The 24,095-nt window shown below is 35.6% G+C and overlaps 1 protein-coding gene across 1 annotated transcript in view; it reads right to left on the bottom strand.

The window, feature by feature from the left end:
• The window catches only part of LOC138703018 (uncharacterized protein KIAA0825), a 33,421-nt gene extending 10,139 nt beyond the window's left edge, over nucleotides 1-23,282 (bottom strand). Inside the window, exons 1-8 of the mRNA XM_069830522.1 lie at nucleotides 20,676-23,282; nucleotides 18,389-18,756; nucleotides 18,038-18,237; nucleotides 14,503-14,609; nucleotides 12,192-12,407; nucleotides 9,227-9,430; nucleotides 4,600-4,720; nucleotides 1,532-1,761 (exon numbers count right to left, since the gene is read on the bottom strand). Coding sequence (XP_069686623.1) covers nucleotides 1,532-1,761; nucleotides 4,600-4,720; nucleotides 9,227-9,430; nucleotides 12,192-12,407; nucleotides 14,503-14,609; nucleotides 18,038-18,237; nucleotides 18,389-18,756; nucleotides 20,676-20,846 — 1,617 coding nt within the window. The 5' untranslated portion in view covers nucleotides 20,847-23,282. The remainder of the gene's footprint in view (nucleotides 1-1,531; nucleotides 1,762-4,599; nucleotides 4,721-9,226; nucleotides 9,431-12,191; nucleotides 12,408-14,502; nucleotides 14,610-18,037; nucleotides 18,238-18,388; nucleotides 18,757-20,675) is intronic.
• Between the last annotated feature and the right edge of the window lie 813 nt (nucleotides 23,283-24,095).

Raw genomic sequence — 24,095 nt, 5'->3', positions numbered from 1 at the left:
AGATGTAAGTTGTTTATAAAAATTAAAGCAGCTTGCTGCAAAAATGTTCTTTAAACTTATTACTTGTTCAAGATTTTACAGCTCCTGAAATATCCATTTCTGACTACTGGTTCATTATATCAAAATGCTCAGTTTAGAGTCTTCTACCAGCTGTATAATTTTGACCGTACAGGTTGGAGACACTCTGTGTATGGATTGCAATTGCTCTTCCAGCATTATTATATGGAACTGAATATTCAATTTTAAATTTAAAGAAAGAAAATATAAAAAATTAATAATAATAATAATAATAATAATAATAATAATAATAATAATGATAATAATAATAATAATAATAATAATAATAATAATAATAATACACAAAAAAATTTAAAATACGGATAATGTAAATTGAAGAGTCCACTGCAAGAATGATTGATGTCATTTGGAATACATTTTGCAGGAGAAGCAATTGAAAGTTTAAATGCTTAGCGCTCAAAGCTTAACTGTGATTTTCCGATCATTACTGGACAATGACTATCAGTGTTAATGTCATATAACTCTCTATGTACATTCTGTATGTCTTAAACTATGCATTGACAGTCTTGGTTCATTTTCGACAAGAAAGTGACATCCATCATTCTTGTAGTGGACTCTTCAATTGTAAATAATTTCAGTAATGACCCCCTTGACAAAATTCTGCATATGCCACTGGTTAACAACAACAACAACATGATGGTAATGGAGGTTGCCTGTTCTGAGGAAACTAAATGGCAGAGTTCCTATTTTATTTTATTTTATTTTCTATATTCCTCTTATATTAATATATTATATTATATTATGTAATTTCTCTGTAGCTGTAGCTTCAATTTTAGTTCCTATTTTATTTTACTTTGTATATTCTCTTATAGGCCTATTAATAATACATCTGAACTGCAATTGAACACAAGCGCTGCTCATTCAGTCCTCAAATTTTGTTAATATTACTGCATCCTCTTTTCTATATTGATTGTATTACTTTATTTCTATTTCTATTGTAATTATAATTTGATAACACAATCTCAAAGGAAAAATGGAATTCTCTGCATTAAAATCCACAGTTAATTCCCGATTTACCACACAAATCATCTGTAGCTGCATTTAGATTCGCAACAGGTCATGATTGTTTGGCTAAACACCTGCATAGAATTGGAATATATCAGTCCCCTAACTGCCCATTGTGCAACTCAAACCAAGAAATGGATTCGGAACACCTCAAAATCTGTGCTTCAGTGGCTGGCCACGATAATATCTTTGAAAAATATTGGAGTGCAAGAGGTCAAATGACTTTATTGTCAAATGCCTGGCATTAGAAAACAACAACAACAACATTTTGCATTCTGTATATTTAAATTTAAATAATAAAAAAAAAGAAAAGAGACAGTTGATTGGGACTAGTGTCCATAGGAAAGCTCTGTCCTATCTCTTAATGCATTTGAAAGAATAATTACGAAGTGTTTCATTGTAAAGAAATAGGAAGGATACAAAGAAAAAGGAACATAACTGTACTCACTTGTCTTCTGTCGAGGCATTCACCCCAAGATTTAGAATTCTTCTCTATAGCTGGTATGAGGACGTGCGCTAAGTCCTGTTGCCTTCCAACCATAGCCACTATATAGATTAACGATGTGACAACTACAGTGGGTGCCAAATACAGCTCCGAGGGTGCTCCACCCAGCGAGCAATCGCCCCCTCCCCCGCACAGGAACCCTCCACACTGCTCAGAGTCCACATCTTCCTTATCTGGAAACATAAATTGGCAGTATTGTGTAAGTTGTGGTGACTCTAGTCATTTTTACTTTCTCACAAAAATATTGTGATGTACAAGAAGCGAATTTTTTGCTAAGAGAAGGAAGATATTTTCATGGAAATACACATTTTCAGCATCTTTAATATCAAAAAAGTAATTTTTGGCATGCGTCCGTCTGTGTACAGTGATTTCTCCTAAACTCTTGGTCATATTATATTCATAATCAATAGGGCTCGAATTTCTATGACATCATAATTTCATCCTAGTCTCTTTTTATACACTTAAGTTACATTAAACGTTTCTAGATTTTCTAAGCAGATGACATGGTTTTTATTGGTCATATAAATGCATATTATTTTAACATAAAACCATATTTGAACAAATCAACTCAAGAAATGGACTCGGAATACCTAAAAATCTGTGCTTCAGTGGCTTACCATGACAATATCTTTGAAAAATATTGGAGTGCAAGAGGCCAAATGACTTTATTGTCAAACGCCTGGCATTAGAAAACAAGAACAACAACATATTTGACCAAAAACTTATATAAACGCATAATTTGATCATAAATCTGATAGGTAAAATTATAATGGAGAGGAGTAATGAGATAACGAGAGAGGAAATATTTAGTAGTTTAGTCTAAAATCATTAACTGAATACAAAGAAATGAAAATCACGTGGAAACAGGAAGAATATACAAAAGTTAACAATAAGGAAGAAAGAACGAGACTAGCATGGTGGAGACTGGGAATTTAGGTTAAAAAATAGAAGAGGAAACGTTGGAAAAGATATATGTCCTTTATGTCATCAAAAAGAAGATGTGATACACATATTACTATCTTGCCCAGAAAATGAAAGAACAAAAAAATATTAATTACTGAGGAGCCACTACTACAACTAAATGTAGAAATAGCATTAGGAAATTATATAGAACAGCAAATGAAAGAAAATTGAGGGAACTTGCAAAATTTTTGTATATAGTAAAGAAAAAATGGGAATGGAAAACTAAGGCATACAGTAAACATATGTGTGTGTGTCTATATACAAGAAATAGTAATTAAAGGAAAAGAGTTTGTGTTAAGAAATAACTGGAATGACTGTACGTAGTATGGAATATATGTTGTTGTTATCCAATGCTGGGCTTTGGCAACAAAGCCATTAGCACTCTTGCTCTCCAATATTTCTCTGTGGTGGATCCAACAGGTAGAACTTCACAGGTTTGTAGATGTTCTGCAGTCAATTCTTCTTCTTTGTGGCATAGAGGACAATTAGGATTCGTGTAAATTCCTATTTTATGCAAGTGTTTGGCCAAATAACCATATGGAATATATAATAATAGTTATTAGTAGTAAAATGTAGTTAAGGGTAAAAAATAACAGTTCTCCAAGTATTATTCATATGTTTTGTATCAATAATGACAAGAAATTTTGTTTGTGTTTGGTTATTTATTTTGGAGTTCGTTTTCTTAAAAATATTTTGTGGTTAAATGAAGTTTGAAGGTAACTACTGGGTGTTCAGTTCAAAATGAGTCATGGCTCGCTGTATGCCGTCATGCGGCTAGCCGATGAGCCTAGAGAATTCAATCTTCCTACACTTCCGCAGAGGTGTATAACCTAAGAGGCAGAAAAGTTGCCTAGCAAGTACGGCGTTCATTCTGAAGAGTACGTACCGATATGTACGGTAATGCCAGTAGTGGCAGGAATGTGAACTGTTTGGAAATACTGTCGGGATATGGGGAGAGGGTTAAGATGATTACTTACATATTTGTTGACATTAACTTCGACGGTCAACATGGACACAGAGCATTTGATTTGTGTTGTGGAATGTTACCGTACGCAACTGATGATAACAAATACCCTGCGTACGACTTGCCGGCGCAAAAAACAGTTCGAAAGAGGTTATGGTAGCACACAGACCGTACAGACCGCCATCTGTTGCTACGACGTACAAGTTATACCGTACACGTTCTCAAGTTAAGATTGAAGAACGCCTTAAATAATAGGCAACTTCTCTAACATATAAGCTGAAACTCGCTTCAAATCGGTGACCCAACAACAGTGACGTCATGACACACTTTGAAATGAACACCCAGTAGATTCACCAGCAGTAAGTTGTCAAAACACAAAGGACAAAAGAATGTTAAGAATATGGACAGATTGTTGCTGGTCGGTTTTGCCTTCACATCCTTTATCCCTCACAAATATGTAACACTTAGGAGGTTCTAACCTCACTGTTGCCAGGTAGTATTCTCAATATTTTGTAATTCTCGCGTAATTTCTCCTTCTCGAATTTTTGCCTCCGAATTTTAATTAAAAAAGGGGCAGGAAATTACCCAAGTAAATTCTGTAATTGAGGAGCATCGTTTCAAATCGTATTATGTCCAACTTACCATTTTTTTGCACGACTGACGAAAAACTAAATTACTCGTAAACCGGACAAGTTTTCAAAACACTACACAAAACCATTTTGAAGTACTTGTTTCACAGTTTACAAATATGACGACTTCGAACCATCAGACTTCACAGCATGGAAGATAAATAAATAGAAAGTAACAAATTTAATTTCGTCCACTGTTGGACTTAATACGTTTTGAAACGATGCTCCTCAATTATGTTTTGGAAAATGAATAACGTTTTGTGTGTACTCCAGAAAACGAAAGCTGAACCTCTAAACATTACATGTCTTTTGAATAACAAGTGAGACAAATGAACTATGAACAATAACATCAATCGCAACTTGATACATTTACGAAATTCGCAACAGATATTAATGAGGAAGTATGTACACCCGTTTATGGTAGATCTGATATCCAGAAGAATAGACATGCTTACCCTTTTGTTTCGGACTGAACTTGACAGTTTTTCGGGCACTTTGAGAGACAGTCTTCTTCAGCTGCTGCATGACATGTTGTAAGATCACACACGTGACTTTGTAGTTACGCATGGTAAGAACCTACAAAACAGGCGAAGTTTATAAATAAAGCAATTACTACATACACTAGTAAAAGTATTGAAGACATCTATTACCATCTGAGATATAATTATTACAGCTCAGTCAGCTGACAGTTCTAACCATAAGGAGGCCAGAGTTCGAATAATCCTGTTAGATATATGATGAAAAAAGTGACTGTGGTGTAAGTTCTTCCTTGTCATTATTATGTCAATATTGTTGCATATATTGCGTATATATGATATAAACTGTCAAAAAAATATTGGTGGTAGAGTATAAATGAAGAAAAAAGCCAAATGTTGTTTTTCTGTAACTCATGGTTTACCCAGAAAAAAAATGTGTTTTGTGAGTCTAACGTTTTTGGAAAAGAGAATAGACAGTCATTGAATTTAAATACTATTATAGTCACAATCACACCATGGTATGAAAGAAAAATTTCACAACCTCGAGCGGGAATCGAACCTGTGACTTCCTGTTCTCCGGTCAGGCGCTCTACCACTGAGCTATCGAGTTCGTCTCACGCCAAAGGCTTGGAATTATCCTTTCATACTTTCATCGTAAGATGAAGATTACATTTGTAAAAGTGGCTGCAAAAGGGTATCTGTCGGATACAGGGGGGAGAGCCATTAATCCTTCCCATTGAAGGCTTTAAGGAACCAACCTGGACAAATCCCCAATGTCCCATCCCTACCTTCCCGTGGTGCAGCTGTTAGTAAGCATAATTTTACAAGCTGAACTAAAGGGAGGGCCTACTCATCAATTAGCACTGGTCAGCTTGATGAGTTAATGACTGAATTTGGTATAATTTTCCTCTATTCAATACCTAATTCCCTCTTTACCCTTTGCTATCCAGTCCTCTGACTGAACTCTTACTTTCTTCGATCCCGACGGCATTAGAGCATTCGAGGCCTAGGGGTTCATTTTACTTTCCTTCCTCCTCTTTCTACTTTTCTGTCCCTAATGCTGACCTGCTATGGCACTAAAATCGTCCTCCAGTGGCTTAAGGAGGGAAAGCTGATGATCAACAAGATCTCCCAGCTAGGTCCAATGGACCCGTCGACCAACAGCAGGTGTGGTCCTCCAGACATTCTGAGGGTTGTGTGTGAATGAAGTAGCCACCAAAACGTTAAAATATGGTGTTCACTTAAATCGGCTACAACTTGCCATTTAACTGCTCCAATATGAAATGAGTACCATTAAGGTAAAATTATCCGGAGGTAAAATAGTCCCCCAATCAGATCTCTGGGCGGGGACTACTTTAATGGTACAGAATCAACTAAACATCTTACAATGGAATGCTGGTGGTATAACATATTGGAGTGCAAGAGGTCAAATGACTTTATTGTCAAATGCCTGGCATTAGAAAACAACAACAACACCACCATTTGTAAAAGTTTCTTTCAACCCATAAGCAGTGCTGACTAGATCAGACGCTATGGACAGTACTCTATAACAGAGTCGTCAGCATGAAAGGATAATTCCAAGCCTTTGGCGTGAGTCGAACTCGATAGCTCAGTGGCAGAGCACCTGACCGGAGAACAGGAAGTCGCAGGTTCGATTCCCGCTCGAGGTTGTGAAATTTTTCTTTCATACCATGGCATGATTGTGACTGTAATAGTATTTAAATTCATTAATATGTCACATCAACGGACGTGTATACGTCACCAAACATCGTAAGATGAAGAAGACAGTCATTATTTAGGCTACTTTGTCCAGTACGCTGAAGCAGTAATTTGTTACTCTGTTGTGTATTGGTATGTGTTGGGTGTAAAGTCATTGGCAATAACACTGATGTTGAGTCGAAATGTAAACAAATAATTAAACTACTATCAATCTTAAAAACATGGTATTTTACAAATTAAAAATAACATTATAAGATATAATTAAATTTAACCAAATATTTTGTTCAGTAGACTGATATAATATAATTTTAGAAGTTTATATCATTTACACTCTGTATGTCATCAAAATTAATGAGAGGGATAGAAAATCTGTTTCTCTTTTATTGATGTAAGTTCAGGAAAAGAGAGAAAAAAATAATATAAACAGAAGACTGGGAACAAAAACAGCTGGAGAAGAGAAAAGAGGAAAGAAAAGAAGAAGAAAATGACGAGAAAGAAAAGGTAAGACAAGGAAGTATAGACAGAGAAAAGAAAGGAAAATTAAGGGTGAAGAGATGGATGATGACAATAAAGAAAAAATTAGAGCTGACAGTGGAGAAGGAAGAAGAGGCTAAAAGGAAGGAGGAAGAGGACATAGTATAGAAAAGAGCAAAAAGCAGGAAAAATAAAGAAAGGAATAAGAAACAATGAAGAAGATAGAAGAAGAAAATGGAGCAAAGAAAAGTAAAAACAGTTAACGTGAATGACAGAAAAAAAAAGAAATGTGAGGGAGGACGCAGTAGGGAATTGTAAAGAAGTAAGAAGTAGGGAAATGTGAAGGAGCAGGAATTAGAGAGATGCGAAGGAAGAAGTAGTAGGAAAATGTGGAGGAAATAGGGAAATGTGAAAGAGGAAGAAGTACGGAAATGTGAAGGGAAAAAAGTAGGAAAATATGACGGAGGAACTAGGAAAACGTGAAGGAGAAAGTAGGAAAATGTGAAATGGAAGAAGTAAGGAAATATGGAGGAGGAAGTAGGAAAACGTAAAGTAGGGAGATATAAAGGAGGAAGTAGAGAAATGTGAAGGAGGAAGAGGAGGAAGTAGGATAATGTGAAGGAGAAGGAAGTAGGCAGATGTGAAGGAGGAAGTAGGTAAATATGGAGGAGAAAGTAGGGAAATGTGGGGAAGAGGAGAAAGTAGGGAAACGTGAAGGAGGAAGAGGAGGAAGTAGGGTAATGTGAAGGAGAAAGAGGAGGAATAGGGTAATGTGAAGGAGAAAGAGGAGGAAGTAGGGTAATGTGAAGGAGAAAGAGGAGGAAGTAGGGTAATGTGAAGGAGAAAGAGGAGGAAGTAGGGTAATGTGAAGGAGAAAGAGGAGGAAGTAGGGTAATGTGAAGGAGAAAGGGGAGGAAGTAGGGTAATGTGAAGGAGAAAGAGGAGGAAGTAGGGTAATGTGAAGGAGAAAGAGGAGGAAGTAGGGTAATGTGAAGGAGAAAGAGGAGGAAGTAGGGTAATGTGAAGGAGAAAGAGGAGGAAGTAGGGTAATGTGAAGGAGAAAGAGGAGGAAGTAGGGTAATGTGAAGGAGAAAGGGGAGGAAGTAGGGTAATGTGAAGGAGAAAGAGGAGGAAGTAGGGCAATGTGAAGGAGAAAGAGGAGGAAGTAGGGTAATGTGAAGGAATAAGAGGAGGAAGTAGGGTAATGTGAAGGAGAAGGAAGTAGGCAGATGTGAAGGAGGAAGTAGGTAAATATGGAGAAAGTAGGGAAACGTGGAGGAAGAGGAGAAAGTAGGGGAACGTGAAGGAGGAAGAGGAGGAAGTAGGGTAATGTGAAGGAGAAAGAAGTAGGCAGATGTGAAGGAGGAAGAAGTAGGTAAATATGGAGGAGAAAGTAGGGAAATGTGGGGGAAGAGGAGAAAGTAGGAAACTGTAAAGAACAAGTAGAAAGGTATGAAGGAGGAAGTAGAGAAATGAGAAGGAGGAAGAGGAGAAAGTAGGAAAATGTAAAGAAAAAGTAGAGAGGTATGAAGGAGGAAGTAGAGAAATATGGAGGAAGAGGAGAAAGTAGGAAAATGTAAAGAAAAAGTAGAGGGCTATGAAGGAGGAAGTAGAGAAATGTGAAGGAGGAAGAGGAGGAAGTAGGATAATGTGAAGGAGAAGGAAGTAGGCAGATGTGAAGGAGGAAGTAGGTAAATATGGAGGAGAAAGTAGGGAAGTGTGGAGGAAGAGGAGAAAGTAGGGAAACGTGAAGGAGGAAGAGGAGGAAGTAGGGTAATGTGAAGGAGAAAGAAGTAGGCAGATGTGAAGGAGGAATAAGTAGGTAAATATGGAGGAGAAAGTAGGGAAATGTGGGGGAAGAGGAGAAAGTAGGGAAACGTGAAGGAGGAAGAGGAGGAAGTAGGATAATGTGAAGGAGAAGGAAGTAGGCAGATGTGAAGGAAGAAGTAGGTAAATATGGAGGAGAAAGTAGGGAAGTGTGGAGGAAGAGGAGAAAGTAGGGAAATGTGAAGGAGGAAGAGGAGGAAGTAGGATAATGTGAAGGAGAAGGAAGTAGGCAGATGTGAAGGAAGAAGTAGGTAAATATGGAGGAGAAAGTAGGGAAGTGTGGAGGAAGAGGAGAAAGTAGGGAAACGTGAAGGAGGAAGAGGAGGAAGTAGGAAAATGTGAAGGAAGAGCAGGAAGTAGGAAAATGTGAAGGAAGAATAAGTAGGGAAATGTTGAGGAAGAAAAAGTGTGGAAAACGATTAAGAGGAGAAAATGGAAGAAAAATATATTAGGTGGATAAGGACGAGAAAGAAGAGCAGGAGGAGGGAAGTAAATTATGTTTTCATATTATAGGCTTGTAACGAAATGTGAATGTGTAAATAATGACAGATTACTTTAAACTAACACTATTATTGTGATAACACACCTTGAGCAGCAGTGGCCAGGATGCCTGTGGCTGGGCGACAAGAACTGACAGCTCCAATGCAATAGCTGGTGCATCTGGCAAGTCACGCACATTGCAGTGAGGGGAAGGAAACAAATGAGGAGACGTCAGCACCAACCAAGGTGTGGGGGCGGAAGCTTCCATTGGAGAAAATGCTGCCACACCATCAACTCCTCTGCGGAAAACCTACAAAACCAAAGAAAGAACATAACATAGCCCCTATTTCCAGTCAGAAAAACTGTAACATGCTCAAATATGCAAAATAATTGTTTGTCTTTACATGTGGTTCTTATGACAATTTGATGAAGAAGCCGTGGTAGGAGCAGGTTTATTTATTTCATCATCCGAGTATTACAGATTACTGCAATCTCTAAGAACTTCAGTTAAAAGACTGACAATTTTACCTAGAGACCTTTCATTCGGAACAGGATTCTTTAACAGCCATAAATCTGTAAAATACAACCACTAGATTTATTCTCTTTTGGAAGAAGATAGTAGTAGTAAGAACTTTTGTGTTTCTTAAAAAAGATTCTGAACCAGCAAATGTCAGACCCAATGCAAAATGGAAACCACCAGACCATAGAGGATGTCTCTGTGAAGAATTTGAACAATATTTTTTTTTTTTTCTGGGGACTTAGGGTTCCTCTGCCATTCTCATTCTATCATTGCTCCATTATCCACGTCTTATCACCTCTGAATGATCTCTACAGCTGGAAAGGGACGTTAAGTAAAACATTATCAACTACTATCTGCAATTGGAACTTCCTTCAACTGGGAAGCTGGGTGGAAATAAGGAAATTTAACCAAATTGCCCTTTTTCCATAAAATGTATAATTTCACAGTATGTGCTTCATTCTAGAACACAGTTAATAATAATAATAATAATAATAATAATAATAATAATAATAATAATAATAATGATTTATTTAACCTGGCAGAGTTAAGGCCATACGGCCTTCTCTAACACTCAACCAGGAGTAAAACTGCATTACAAAAAACATTACAAATTTACAAAGTAGCCTACACTACAATTTTACACACAAAACTGAATAAGATAATAATAATAAATGTAAACAACAAGTAAGTAGAAATCAGACATAATATATAACATACAGAAAGAAAGAAAAAAAGCATAATAAAATGTGAACAGCAGGTCAAAATAAATGAGACATACAAAGTTCACGAATCATTTAAAAAATATAATTCTTTGCTGAGTTACAGCTCATTTTATGGTACAGGAAAATTGCCCTTTTTCCACAGGAAGTATCAAATGTCGACAACAATGAGTGTTTTGATTTATTCTTGGCATTGTTTAACTTCAGTTCTTAGCTTTCAGTTTATCAATATGGATGTGATGAACGTTTCTGCTCACAAAGATGATGAATACAGCACTGACTCTTAGTTTTCGTGAACTGAATGTATGAATTAAAAATAAGGAAAGTAACAGAATAACAGAGGATGAGATATGAAATACTTTGGAAGGAGGTTGTAAAACTAAGAAGACAGTGGTTAAGTCATATGTGATTAGTTCTAGTAAAGAAATTTCATCTAAAGCATTCAGAGCCATCAGTGAGTGTTGCATGAAATCTTGTTTAAAGAAAGTATCTGTGCCACAACAAAATGCATTTTTCAATTCATTCTGGAAAACAGAACTATCCAAGACAACGTTGTTGTCTTCTATTTGGTACCATCAAAACCGAAAAAAAAAAAGCGTGACTGACAGTAAAGAAGAAAATGTGTTTTCAATGTGAAAGTATCAGTATACAAGGAATATTTTCAAACAAGACTGATTTTCGACTAGTTCCTCACACTTTGTTAAAAGACAATATTAGTGTTTTGGTAAAAGTACTCATCTACCCTTAATTTTTAATTTTCCTTAAAAAAATTTTGATTTTTTATCTTTATTTCATCTGAAAGCTTGAACTTTCTCGTTTTCAAAAATATATCAGCTTTGTTCCTATGATGTTTAATTAATTCATTAATTAGCTGAGTTTTTATTGACCGGACACACCCTTTTTTTAAACCGGACGTGCTTTCCGTAAGTTTCAATCTGTCACATTCGTCAGTTTTGTATATTTTTCGTTTAATAACAATTCCAATTTGGCAGTAGAGTTTGACTGTATTATTTTTCATAGTCAGGAAGCTGTGTGTTTGGTTTTACAATTTTTCATACTCTCAGGATGTAGATGATTTTTCTCCATGTTCAATTTTACAGCATTTTTCAACACCAATGTTAACACAGAGGGCATTTAGAATGGAGATATTTTCATCATCCTTAAATCAAAATGAAGCTGATTACCGTAGCTGAGTACCAAACTACAAACAGTGTCCTACTGCTTAAAAAGGTTAATTTTAAACTCCAATATCTTACATTTTTATTTTATGTTTGAAATTAAAAAAAAAAAAATTGACATTTTTTCTTAATTGAGTAAAATTGGGAAAAAAATGTTTTCACAGTTTACTGTATATTCTTTTAAAAGTAAGACAGTGAAAGAAATGTTGTTCTAACATAAAAAATGTGAAACAAATGTCAGTTTTCTCATTAACATATTGCTCCCCCTGTCCCAAATATATTTAAGGGGTTTATTTTGTGTGAAAATCCTTAATTTTGCGTCAAGTAATAAGGGGAAAAGTTTTTAATCATTACTGGAACATAAGTACATTCCAACGTTGTTTTCATTCCATGGAAAAAGGAGAATTTTAATGTCAAATTTACATTATTAGGCCTACCTTATACTTTTTTACACATTAAAGTCTTGTAACATGTAACAATTTTATAAAAATATTTGGAGAAATATGTTTGTAATAATTAAAATGGATTAGCCTTAAAACAAACAGAAATTTCTAGATTTAAACATTTAAAATGAATTTACTGAAAACTACCATTTTGAAAAAAATGTCCTTTTTCTACCCACCTCTTCAATTGTTATATGAACTTTAATATTACCTTATAGAGTGTGGACAGCGGGCTTCCTCGAAGAATGAGGCAGATAAGCAGTTGATGACATTTGGCATGCACATCACGCAGAACTTTATTCTTGACGGAGTAGCCCACCAACTCTGTGGCATCGCTGCAGATCGCTGGTAATATCTGACGCACACACAGCAGCAGATTGCTGATGTCGGTCACCAGCAGCATGCTCCTCGCACTGCTGGGCAAAGCCTTGCAACAGAACAAAATACGAGTTGATCTCCACGCCCTGCTGGACTAAATTAGGATGGATTTAAGTACAGAAATATACCTATATATACCAGTATACATATAAATTGAAGGGAAAAAAATCAACATTAATTAATCAAGGAGTTCGAAAAGGAACAGGTTGAATATTTCAAGGGAAAAATTGTTCCAGGGCCAGGTACGTTTAACCAAAGGTCCTGAGTTCGATACCTGGCCCCGGAAAAATTTTTCCCTCGAAATATTCAAATCAACTTTACAGGGAGATATTTTCATTTTCTAGCACTGGAAACGATCAATACTAGATACCCTACAGAAGAATGGCTACACATATATACCGATGGATCCACCACAGAAAACCTTACTGGAGCTGGGGTTACACGTACACATTTTTCCTTTTATCATTCTGTTGGCAGAGACACAACAAATTATGATGGTGAAATAGAGGCTATACACGTTGCTCTCCAACAATTATTAAATCTTCCCTTAAATAAATATAACAAGACAGTAATTCTTTCAGATTCTAAAGCTGCAATTCAGAGAATATGTTCAAATGCTACAAAGAAGTCAACAAAAATAAGAGAATGCTACAAAATGTTGACACAACTCCAAAAAGTTAATAAGATTGTCCATCTCCAATGGATTCCAGTACACTGTGGAGTCATGGGAAATGAAACCGCAGACACACTTGCAAAGAAAGGCACAACAATAAAACAAAAGCCTAAATTTAATTTCTCATATTCCTCAATAAAACGCTTGATCACTACAAAATTTTCTCATTCATACCTACAAGAAATAGAATCAAATGCTAAAGACAAAAAATGGATTACACTACTTCCCAACCCAGATATAATCCCCCAGAGATCAAGGAAAACAGCAGTTGCAGCCTTCAGACTATTGACAAATCATGACTGTCTGGCAAGTCATCTCTACAGAATAGGTATCTCAGCTTCACCAATATGTGTCCTGTGTACGATCCAGCAGAAACTGGAAAGAATGCAATGACAACATATCAATGATAGACTTCACTCTTTTGCCACTGCAATCTTGCAGATTACAGATTTGCTGGTAGAATTTTCCTGTGAGATATGCTTCCTTGATATATGTTGTTGTTGTTGTTATCTAATGCCGGGCTTTGGCAACGAAGCCATTAGCGTTCTTGCTCTCCAATATTTCTCTATGGTGGATCCATCAGGTAGAACTTCACAGGTTATGAGATGATCTTCAGTCATTTCTTCTTCTTTGTTGCATAGAGGGCAATTTGGAGTTGTGTAAATTCCTATTTTATTCAAGTGTTTGGCCAAATAATCGTGTTCTGTAAGCAGTCTGAATTTTGCTACTGCAGATTTACGTGGGATTTCTGGAATAATTTCTGTTTTTTTTTTTTTTATTAAAATGCTCCATTTTTTATCTTTGGCTTTGGTACAAATTGCTTGGTTTTGCTTGATTTTATATTTATTTTTAATTAGTCTTTTGATGGATGTAAAAGATAGGCTTGTATTTGTATTCTGAATTAAATTGGATCCTTTTTTGGCAAGAAAGTCAGCAGTTTCATTTCCTTGATATATTAGTGACAATCATTTTGGGTAACAGCTCACAACCAAAATATTTCTTGAAGTGGATTTTTATTCTCAAATTATTTTTATTCCAGACTTAAAAATTTGTATCATGCTGTATGTTGAGTATGCCTATACATAATTAAAATTATTTCCAATTTTAAAAAGGGTGTTTACCAATGATATACCAGTACACTACTTATAGGTTTAACTATAAATCCAAAATGATTAAAAGTACAATTTGTAATTATATTTTCAGGAGTAAATATGCTTTACTACTACTTGATTCTGAAATGAAGTAAATGTTCATATGAAGTATCTACTTAACCTTGCTTCTCTGTATGCACTTGCAAATCCAGCTTTATTGATAGCAATCCTAGCTGAACATGGAATGAAAAAGCCTACAGCAAGCTATAGATTTTATGCCATGCTCATCTCCAGATATGAAGTACTGGTACACTGTGACAGACATTTACATCATATAGTGTCACGGCTATGACATCTAATTTAATCAAATATGTATTTACCTGCATATATCTGACTGTCAAAATTGTTAAGGATTCATTCAACATTCCAGCCAAAACTCTCTGAGCCATTTTAGGAGGCACTGTATTCCATAAATCTTCTCTTGTACCTTAAAAAAAAGAACGTTTCTAATCAATTTCATCATTCACATCAGATTTTTGCACATGTGTAGATCCAGAGGAGGAATACTGGAGAGAAAATGTAGGAGATAATGTTGTTGGCTCTTGGATGCTTTCACTCACCTTCTTACTACCCCGAAAAGATTATTAATTATTTTACTGTTATGTTTTCTATCCATAACAAAACTTAAAGCGCTTAAGGTCTCTTGGTTAAGTCGAAACTGGTCTCAAAATGCCGTGAGACTCTCATGATACTGGCTGAACACAATACAGTTCAACTGAAATGGGTGTCGGGACATACAGAGATTCAAAGTAATGAGATTGCAGATGAGGCTGCCAAAGAGGGGAATGAAATCCTATTCATAGGACCTGAGCCTGTACTGTAACTATCTGTAAGATCAGTAAAGCAGGTTATCAGGGACTGGGCTCTTATGAAATACAAAAACTACTGGAACTCAAGTGAGGGTTGCATACACTCCAAGGCTCTCATAAGAGATTTTAATAAAAGCAGGTCAAGTGACTTGTTCAAATTGTGCAAAAACAGCTCCACTGGGCAGTCGGATTCCTTACAGGACACTATGAGCTCAATAAAAACTTGTACAGAATGGGACATAACATAAACCCAGCCTGTGCTCATTGTTCATGGAGAGATGAGTATACAGCTTATCTGTTATGTGACTGCAATGCACTCTCATCAAAGATCTCTCATCTTTGGAAAATATTTTTCAAAGCTTGATGAGCTATCAACTGTCCCAGTCTGTAGTTTGATACAGTTTATCAAGAACATCAAACTATTGGATTGATAGGATATTATGACGGGAAACTCAATAGGTCTTTCAGCACTCTCATTCAGATTCAATTCAATTCAATCAATGACAGAGATATTATCGTTACAAAGACTTCATTTGGGTGATTCGATAATTCCTAATGCCATGCAATGAGAAACATCTATGGATTTTATTTTCTGCCGAAAGATGGCTCTTTAGTATGGAATATGATACAAAGTAGTAATATGAATTCGAAAACTCAAGAAACTTTATCTTTCTCGAAAAAAAATACAAATAAAATTAAATATACCAGTAATTAAAAAAATATCACGTAACTCGAAAACACAATGTTAATGGTGAGAGGTCATAACACAATACAACAGCTGTTTCCGAGTTCCTCACAATGAATGAATTTTTCCTATACTTACTTTGGAACTGATGCATTATAGGGGCCACCCATTACACATTATATGCAAAAAAAGGTCAGCGGAAATAATGGTTTGATTAGCGTTTTTAGCATTCGGTATTCGATAAGGATTAAATGCTACCAAATTTAAAAATTACATTAAAAAATTTAAACGATTTTAGTCAGTTTGTTTTATATTTTTGGTCTAGGAAAAATATATTTCACTATTACTGCCGTAATTTCCATTTTGAAGTAAGCTACAAGTCAACAATATAAAACTGACTGTTAATTTAATGGTTGGCAACATATTTTATGTCGATTATAACAACAATACATATCGATAGTAGCATTCATACCATTCAACCAATAAGGAGATTGGTCCCTATAATGCATCTATGCCTCTCTTTTTTTCTATTTCCACCAATTGCTTGTTTGTCATCCAGTTAAAAATTTATTTACTATGACATCTATTCTTTATGAAAAGTTTTACACAAAGAAATCCTATGTGGGGTGTATTGTATCAATGTGCAATAACATACACACTACTATAGTCGCGACGCTGTTATTCCCGGCGTGACTCCTCCTCTTTGCTTACGTCTTAGGAAGTCAAGACTCTATAAAGTCTAGGTAGGTAGTATCATTCGCCATTTTTGTTCTTTCGTTGCCGAGCTACCAGACGAGGGATCTATTTGCCACACCGTTAAACATTATCATGTTGTAGTTCCTATGATAATAAATCAAACGCACTGTAATTGAGCAAATAATTGAGCCACAAATAACGTCCTTGTGTGCTTTCTGCGAACGCCAACGAAAGAGCCAAAATGGCGGGTAGTTATTATTAAATATTTATCCAGCCTTAGGAAATGCTTAGCATCTTCATCAGCGAATCACAAGATGCACACATTTAAATGTAGCCGACCTGCAACGTGATTGGCTGCCAGAAATTAGAGCGACGGGATTATATCACCTGTGCTTAGGACGCATTTTGCACTTTGCATTTGCCATTTTCGACTTGACTTGGAGTATCAACAGCATTATCTCATAATTTATCTTTTGAATTATGACCTTTCAGTGTTTCCAATGTGTTTCTATTATTTAGCATTTTCGTTTTGTTGTGTAACAATGTGATGAGATTTTGGAAAGCAGTTGAATTAGTATTACTGAATATTGCAATGGAACACAAGCAAATTATACTTTTAAAATGTCACAAAATATCATCATCATCATCATCATCATCATCCTTCACGAATTAGGCCTCTGTAGACCTGTTTCGGCCCCATCTAGCAGTCTTCTTAACGGTCTTCCTGGTCGACGATGTCCTCTAGGTTTATATTGTATCATAATTTTTGGGATTCTTGAATTTTCCATTCTTCTTACATGATCTAGCCAATTGAATTTGTATCTGGTGATTTTTTCTTCTACTGACTCTACTTCTAATTGTTCTAAAATTTCTTCATTCCTTTTTCGGTCTAAAAGAGTATATCCTGCTGTTCTCCTGAAAAATTTCATTTCTGTTGCTTTGATTCTGTTCATGTCTTTTTTCTTTAATGTCCAAATCTCGCTTCCGTATAGAAGGGTGGGTAATGCTAGTGTATTATATATTTTTATTCTTGTAGATTTTTGTACTAATTTAGCTTTTAATGTATTGTTTATTATTCCTAGAATTTGTGTAAATTTTGTAATTTTCTTATTCACATCTTTTTCATTTTGATAAGATATTTCACAACCCAGATAATTGAAATTTTGCACTTGTTCGAGGCATTGGTTATTGTGTATTATCTTACTTCTCACTGGGTCTTGTCCTAAAAATGCCATTACTTTTGATTTTTGTGCTGAAATTTCCATCCCAAAATCTTTTAATATTTCATTTAATGTATACAATCCTCTTTGTAAATTATCCTCTGAATTGGAAATTATGACTTGATCATCGGCATAGAGTAAGGTATTTAATGTTAGAGCACTGGTTATTTTGATTCCTGATGTGTAGATTTGGTTCCATTTTAAAATAATTTCATTTATATAAATATTAAATAAAGTTGGTGATAGTGTCACAAAATAGTTGTGCGAAACTTAAAAAATATATAATAACTACGCAAAAACTGAAAATATGACCTACAAATTCATAGTATTAAAAAAAATCTATTACTAATACATATTTGCAACCAGAATTTTACATAAGTTAGCACTGTCTGTAAAATACCACATAAAAATAACAGATCGCTAAAATCTGGGTCCTGTGTATTACCTTGCATGTACAACCACCACATTTGAATGACAAAAGATCCACGCTCCCCTTCAAAGAAGGGATGAGGGTCTTCCCAGTTAAGACAATCAGCATCCTGAAGGACATAGAGTGACAGCAAGCGGCAATGAAGATCCAACAATCTTTCTGCCAGAGCTTCTGCCATCTCGTGGAACTGGCGATAACTGGCATGAAGTGATAGCCTGTAACATATGTTCACATACAAGAATAGACCTCATCACAGCTCAGTAATGTAATAGGTTCCTGGAACTAGGATTCAAATTGTTCAGCAAAAATGAAAACGTAATCTGTAAAATTAAATTTAATATAAAAATTTAAAGTTCTATTGCTTACACTGTACTGTGCTTCTGGCTGGCCTGAGATTGCTCATTAGAACTGTCGTTCTTCAACTTCTCGTTGTAACACCACAGACAGTTCCTAACAAGAGCAGCAGCACCAAGCGTCCCTGTCAGCACTGTCAAGTCAGCGTGGTCCAAGGCTTCCTGGCTCAAAGTATGCAAGTGTTCCAGTAGTTGAGTAGCTGAATCAGCAACAAGATTCACAAATTCAGAAGGCGCTGACGTCTTGGTGACAGCAATTCCTCCACAGCCTCGGTCAAACTCTTCGGAATCAGACACGTCCACCTGAACAGCACTTGCGCGTTCTAGTAACCCTGATGGACTATGAAATGCTGCCACGTACTCCTCCTCCCACCACAGCACCTGCAAGTGAAGTTACATGGGAATTTTTAACGTGAGATGACAAAGTTGTGAGATAAATATCATAGGTCCTTCAATAACTGTCTATTTTTGGCCTAATGCATAACATGTTGTGATGACAGTTGCAACTTTTTACTCTTTTAACCATCTCTGTTATATTTTATAAGCTGCACACATGTTTTGCAGACTTTTATCTCAAGGCATAGTTTTTATAATTTAATATCTAGACTTTATAGAGGTTTGAATTATTACAGCCATTTGCCTGTTTTTCAAGTTATTATTTTACTTTGCCTTCGTTTGCACAGTTATCTTAATATTGTAATTTTTTCTCAAGTCGTGTATTTTATTACATTTCATTATGTTGAATTCCATCTATGTCTTTATGTAAAAAGCTTCATAATATGCTAACCAGACCTGAAGATGCTATCTTAATAGCGAAAGCGCTAGTCGTATGTAAGTTTTATGTGTGTAACCTAATGTAATCTTTTGTATTATGCATTAGGCCAAAAATAGACAGTTACTGAAGGACCTATGATATTTATCTTCATTTACTTGTTAACTTGTCGGACCAACATGCCTTTCAAAAAGGTGTGAGAACTAAATGTTACAATTATTATGGCTAGGATTCTTAGGTAAATAAATATTTTATTTGCACTATAATAGAAACTCGTAATTGTGTTTCGGACAAGGTCACCTGAGCATATATTTTAAATTTTATTTCACATATAGGGCCATTCACGAGGATTTACCGTCCCTTACGGAGCTTATTTCCGAAGGCATTCTGAGCAAAAAATGTCATATAAACATTTGTCCTAATCTCAATATTTTCTGAATTACACTAATTTGAAATTCTTTGTAAAATACCATTATTATTAAGTTTTAAAGGTAAAAGAACATTACAGATAAAGAATGAACTATTCAGGGGTATCATTTATTTAATTAGCTAGTATTCTGAAGCTAAAAATGTGTTGTGAATTCCATAGTTGCTTCGTACAGGATTTTTTTTTTTTTTTATTTTTAACTACAAAATTATATTTTCTTACGCATTTATCACAATTGTTACAAATCACGCCACTCTTGTAAATATTTAAGATTGCACATTAGGATGCATAATTAAACTGTAAAGAATCAAGTTCTTAAAGTCGTACGATTTGTAACAATTTTTGTGATAAGTGCGTAAAAATGATGTAATTTTTAGTAAAAAAAATTGAAAATCACAATCTGTACAAAGCAATTAACAACACATTTTTAGCTTCAGAACACCAGCCAATTAAAGAAATTATACTTCTGAATAGTTTATTCTTTATCTGTAATATTTTTTTACCCTTAAAACTAAAGAAAAAAGGTATTTTACTAACAACTTCAAATTAGCGTAACTCTGAAAATATTGAGATTAGGACACATGTTTACAACATTTTTTGCTCAGAATGTCTTCGGAAATAAGCTCCGTAAGAAACGGTAAATCCTCGTGAATCACCCTGTATATTTCTTTTAAGAAATTGTATGTCAGTGAAAGTTGTTCCTTATTTTATTTCCCATCTCAAAATGTGCCAACCCTACATTGGATATATAATAATGAAAATCTAAATAGTATGTTCTTAGTTTGTCAATTTGTCAGCATTATGTACAATTTATTACTAATTTCAACAAAAACTACAATAATAACTATTATTACCATCAATATCATCGTCAATATCTTAATCATTTAGTTCTCTGAGAAACAAAGAAGACCAGAGAGCCCCACAAAACAAATCAATAAATCATGTGTTTGGTGCTAATAAATATGGTTGCTACTGAAATAGAATTGTAACATTTTGCTCTCCTCTGAGAAGAGTGTTATTGTCCTAACCTTTTTATGTCTTTTCCACTCTCTTTGCAAATTAATAATCAATTGTATCGAAGTTTTGTAACAATAAACATACCAATTTAACAGCAGCAAATGATGCATAATGAGGGAAGTCTAAAAGTCCACCAACAACACCAGGACAAAGGTTTTCTTGCAGCACTGTTTGATGGGTTTGGTAGTAGCCCATATCACGCTGTAATAGGATCCGAACCCGGTCCATCATGTTCCCTTCTTCCATAATCTCCATGGTGATGTTCTTGTTTTATTATCTCTCAACAGGTTATTGGGAAACTAGGTGCTGATTTATTCCTTCCAAAATATATGTTTTATAGCTAAAGCAACTGTGTGGTCAACTGAGGAAATTATGTTCACTGGCTTCCTGCAAAAACGACAAATTTTACAGACATTTAATTACAAATATTTTACATATACGTTATTCTTTAGATTGCACAAAGCAATTTAATTAAATTATGTGAGACTGTGCTCCTTCCTCTAACTTTCTGTATTATTTGCACCAATCAAATCCTGTACTCACTTCTCCTACTTTTTTTTTTCCTTCTAAGTTTGGTTTATATACCCTCCTTGCTTCAGATGTGGGTGAGACAAGTGGCCAACAGGCTTCGAGCTCACATATTTAGTTTCTTTCAGTCCCGAACCCCTTGCAAGGACGCGTTTCGCGTCCCTTCTAAATTTCTCCTCCCACTTCCCTTTGAATCCAATTCAATTCCCTTATTAAGATGTGGGTGCACTAGAGGATTTAATTTTGATGTATTTCCGTTAACTTTCAGAATTTGATTTAAAATAAAAACATGGTAATCAAAATTTATTTCAGTTCTGTTTCCTAATAAAATTCATACAGAATTATGGAGAATTAATTCACATAACACTGAAGTATACTAATCTTCTAATTTCTTTAAGAAAAGTAGCACATCTCATTTGTTAAATTACTTCTGCTGACTGTGAGATAGATGTGCAAGAAAATGTAATAAATCTGAATGGAAGAAATTGTTCACAATATAAAAAATATGGAAGAAACACTCATACAAACCAAGAAGAGCAGCAGTAGCAGTACTGTCGTCCTCGGAGGTCTAGAGGTGAATACCAGTACTGTATCTGACAGGTACAAACCCAGATGAGAGCGACGAACTTTTATTACTTATGTAAATTTTTAAGGATGATAAAAATCCTTAGCATGACTTTCTTCACGAGGGAAATAAAGCTGGGAGATTTGCTTATATATATATATATATAAAAGAAGTTGTCCATCAATGAAAGGATTTAAGGCAAAATTTACTGGCCATTTTGTGCCTCACTGTCCAAATGTAATCCATTTTTCCTGCAGCCAGTAACGAAAACTTACATTTGTTCAGATCAAATTTCTGCATATTTAATGGGTAAAACAAAAATTATTTCAATAATTTATTATCATAATATATTAATAATAAATAAATAATCCATGGCGCTACAGCCCGTGAAGGGCCTAGACCGACCAGCCAGCTACTGGCCTCACTTCCACATGCCGAAGCAGAGGTGGACGATCATCCAACCAGAATGGGGGTATTGTGTGGTTAGCACGATAATCCCCCCAGCTGTTATAGCTGGTATTTGCAACCAGATTTCGCTACCTATCGTAGCTCCCCCAAGTGCATCACGATGCTGGGTAGGCACCGGTCCTATACACTGGCCGAAATTTCATGAGAAAATTTCTTCCCCCACGAGGACTTGAACCACCGCGCATTCCGTAACACGAGTCCTAGGTGGGATGCCTTAGACCGTGACGCCACGGCACAGGACATCATAATACACTGGTCTCTTAAAATGACTGAACATATTGGGAAATAAATCAACTGCTTTCCTGGCTGGAAGCTCGAGAAAATTTCGAATTATCACGTCACCAGGAAAGCTTCAGTAGTTATTAATGATACTACTTACGGTTCATTCTGTATATAGCTCCAGGATGTACTAAAAGATCGGACATATTTTTTAATGTATGAAACAAGCAAAAAGTGGAGCCACCCCCTTTTTGCGGGAGCCCTTCAATATTTGTATACATCTGAAGTCTGATTAGTGTAATATGTTACTAGTCAGCGATGTATGCAGTGGAGGGCGAAAGGACTGACCACCATACCCCATTATCTCCTGGCTCAGTTGCCTCATGAGTGATGCCTTATTAGTATCACTTATAAGGTTCAAACCTGTCTTCAGACAGTTAACTAAACAACAACCCTAAAAGTTACTTCTTTAAGTGATGATGTAAAAGGTAAAAAGGTACAGGTATCCCCGTAACATGCCATGAAGGCACTTGGGGGGCATGGAGGTAGAGCCCCATGCCTTCCATGACCTCGGCACTAGAATGAAGTGGTGTGGTCAGCACCACGCTCTGACCGCCTTTTACCCCCGGGAAAGACCCGGTACTCAATTTTATAGGAGGCTGAGTGAACTTCGGGGCCATTCTGAAAGTTTGGCAACGAGAAAAAAATCCTGTCACCACCTGGGATCGAACCCCGGACCTTCCAGTCCGTAGAATTTCATAAATTACTTTGTATAAGTTATATAGTATAAAATGTGTGAAAGAAGCTAGATTTACACTAACAAACAATACGTACTTTTATTACAACAAAATCAATTATTCATTCCTTAATATGTAAATACATATCATCTCAATGTGATGCAGTAATGTTGAGCAGTCTTCTATTGGTCTGGATTTTTTCCACTGTAAGCACAATTCAAGAAATGAACCTCCTGCTTCACAATCTTGGAAATTTCTTTATTCAGTAACTCGTGCAATGAAACTCCGTCATGACGATACACCCAGCGTCCTTCGTGGAAATCGTATCTCTTTGGTCCGCTTGTGGGAGATGACAACCAAATTTGTAGATTTGGAATCTGCCTGTTGATCACATATGTTCCATAGGGTTGACCAAACTGCACTGTCAGTACACCATCCTGAAATATAAACAATTTAGGTCAAACCTTGGGGCCATTTTATTAAAGAGGTGCCATTAATTTAATATGATATTTAAATGTTGGCCTCCTTTAACGTTTCCAAAAAAATGTAACTTTTGAAGCCCTATTGCATCATACTGCAGGTCACAGCTTTATCAGGATCCTGCAAATTCTGATCCTTCAAAGAAATCCAGAATGTATTTAATTGTACTGTTGTGGATATTATAAACACTAAATTTTAATGCTTTTTTCCCTGTCTCTCTCATTTAGTTTTCATCTCAAGTACTGGTAAATCTCAAGTAAAAAGTCAGATATGATAGTGATAAATATTATAGAATGCATCAGCTATTATGATTATTTGTGTCTTTTGATTCTTAGGGTTTTAAAAACAAACCTGAAATGCTGACTTTCAACACTGCAAAACCTATACGAGATAAGTGAACTATTATAACACACACACCAACAAAACCACTTACATTTTATGTCTTGCTCAAGAGACTGTAATATCTAAATCGTCAGCACGAAATTTAAAAAAAATTGCTTAAATTAA

The sequence above is a fragment of the Periplaneta americana genome, chromosome 7 (assembly GCF_040183065.1).
Source record: "Periplaneta americana isolate PAMFEO1 chromosome 7, P.americana_PAMFEO1_priV1, whole genome shotgun sequence".
Lineage (NCBI taxonomy): Eukaryota > Metazoa > Arthropoda > Insecta > Blattodea > Blattidae > Periplaneta > Periplaneta americana.
Note: the sequence above shows the minus strand (reverse complement) of the source record. Positions and strands in the feature narration are given on the sequence as shown.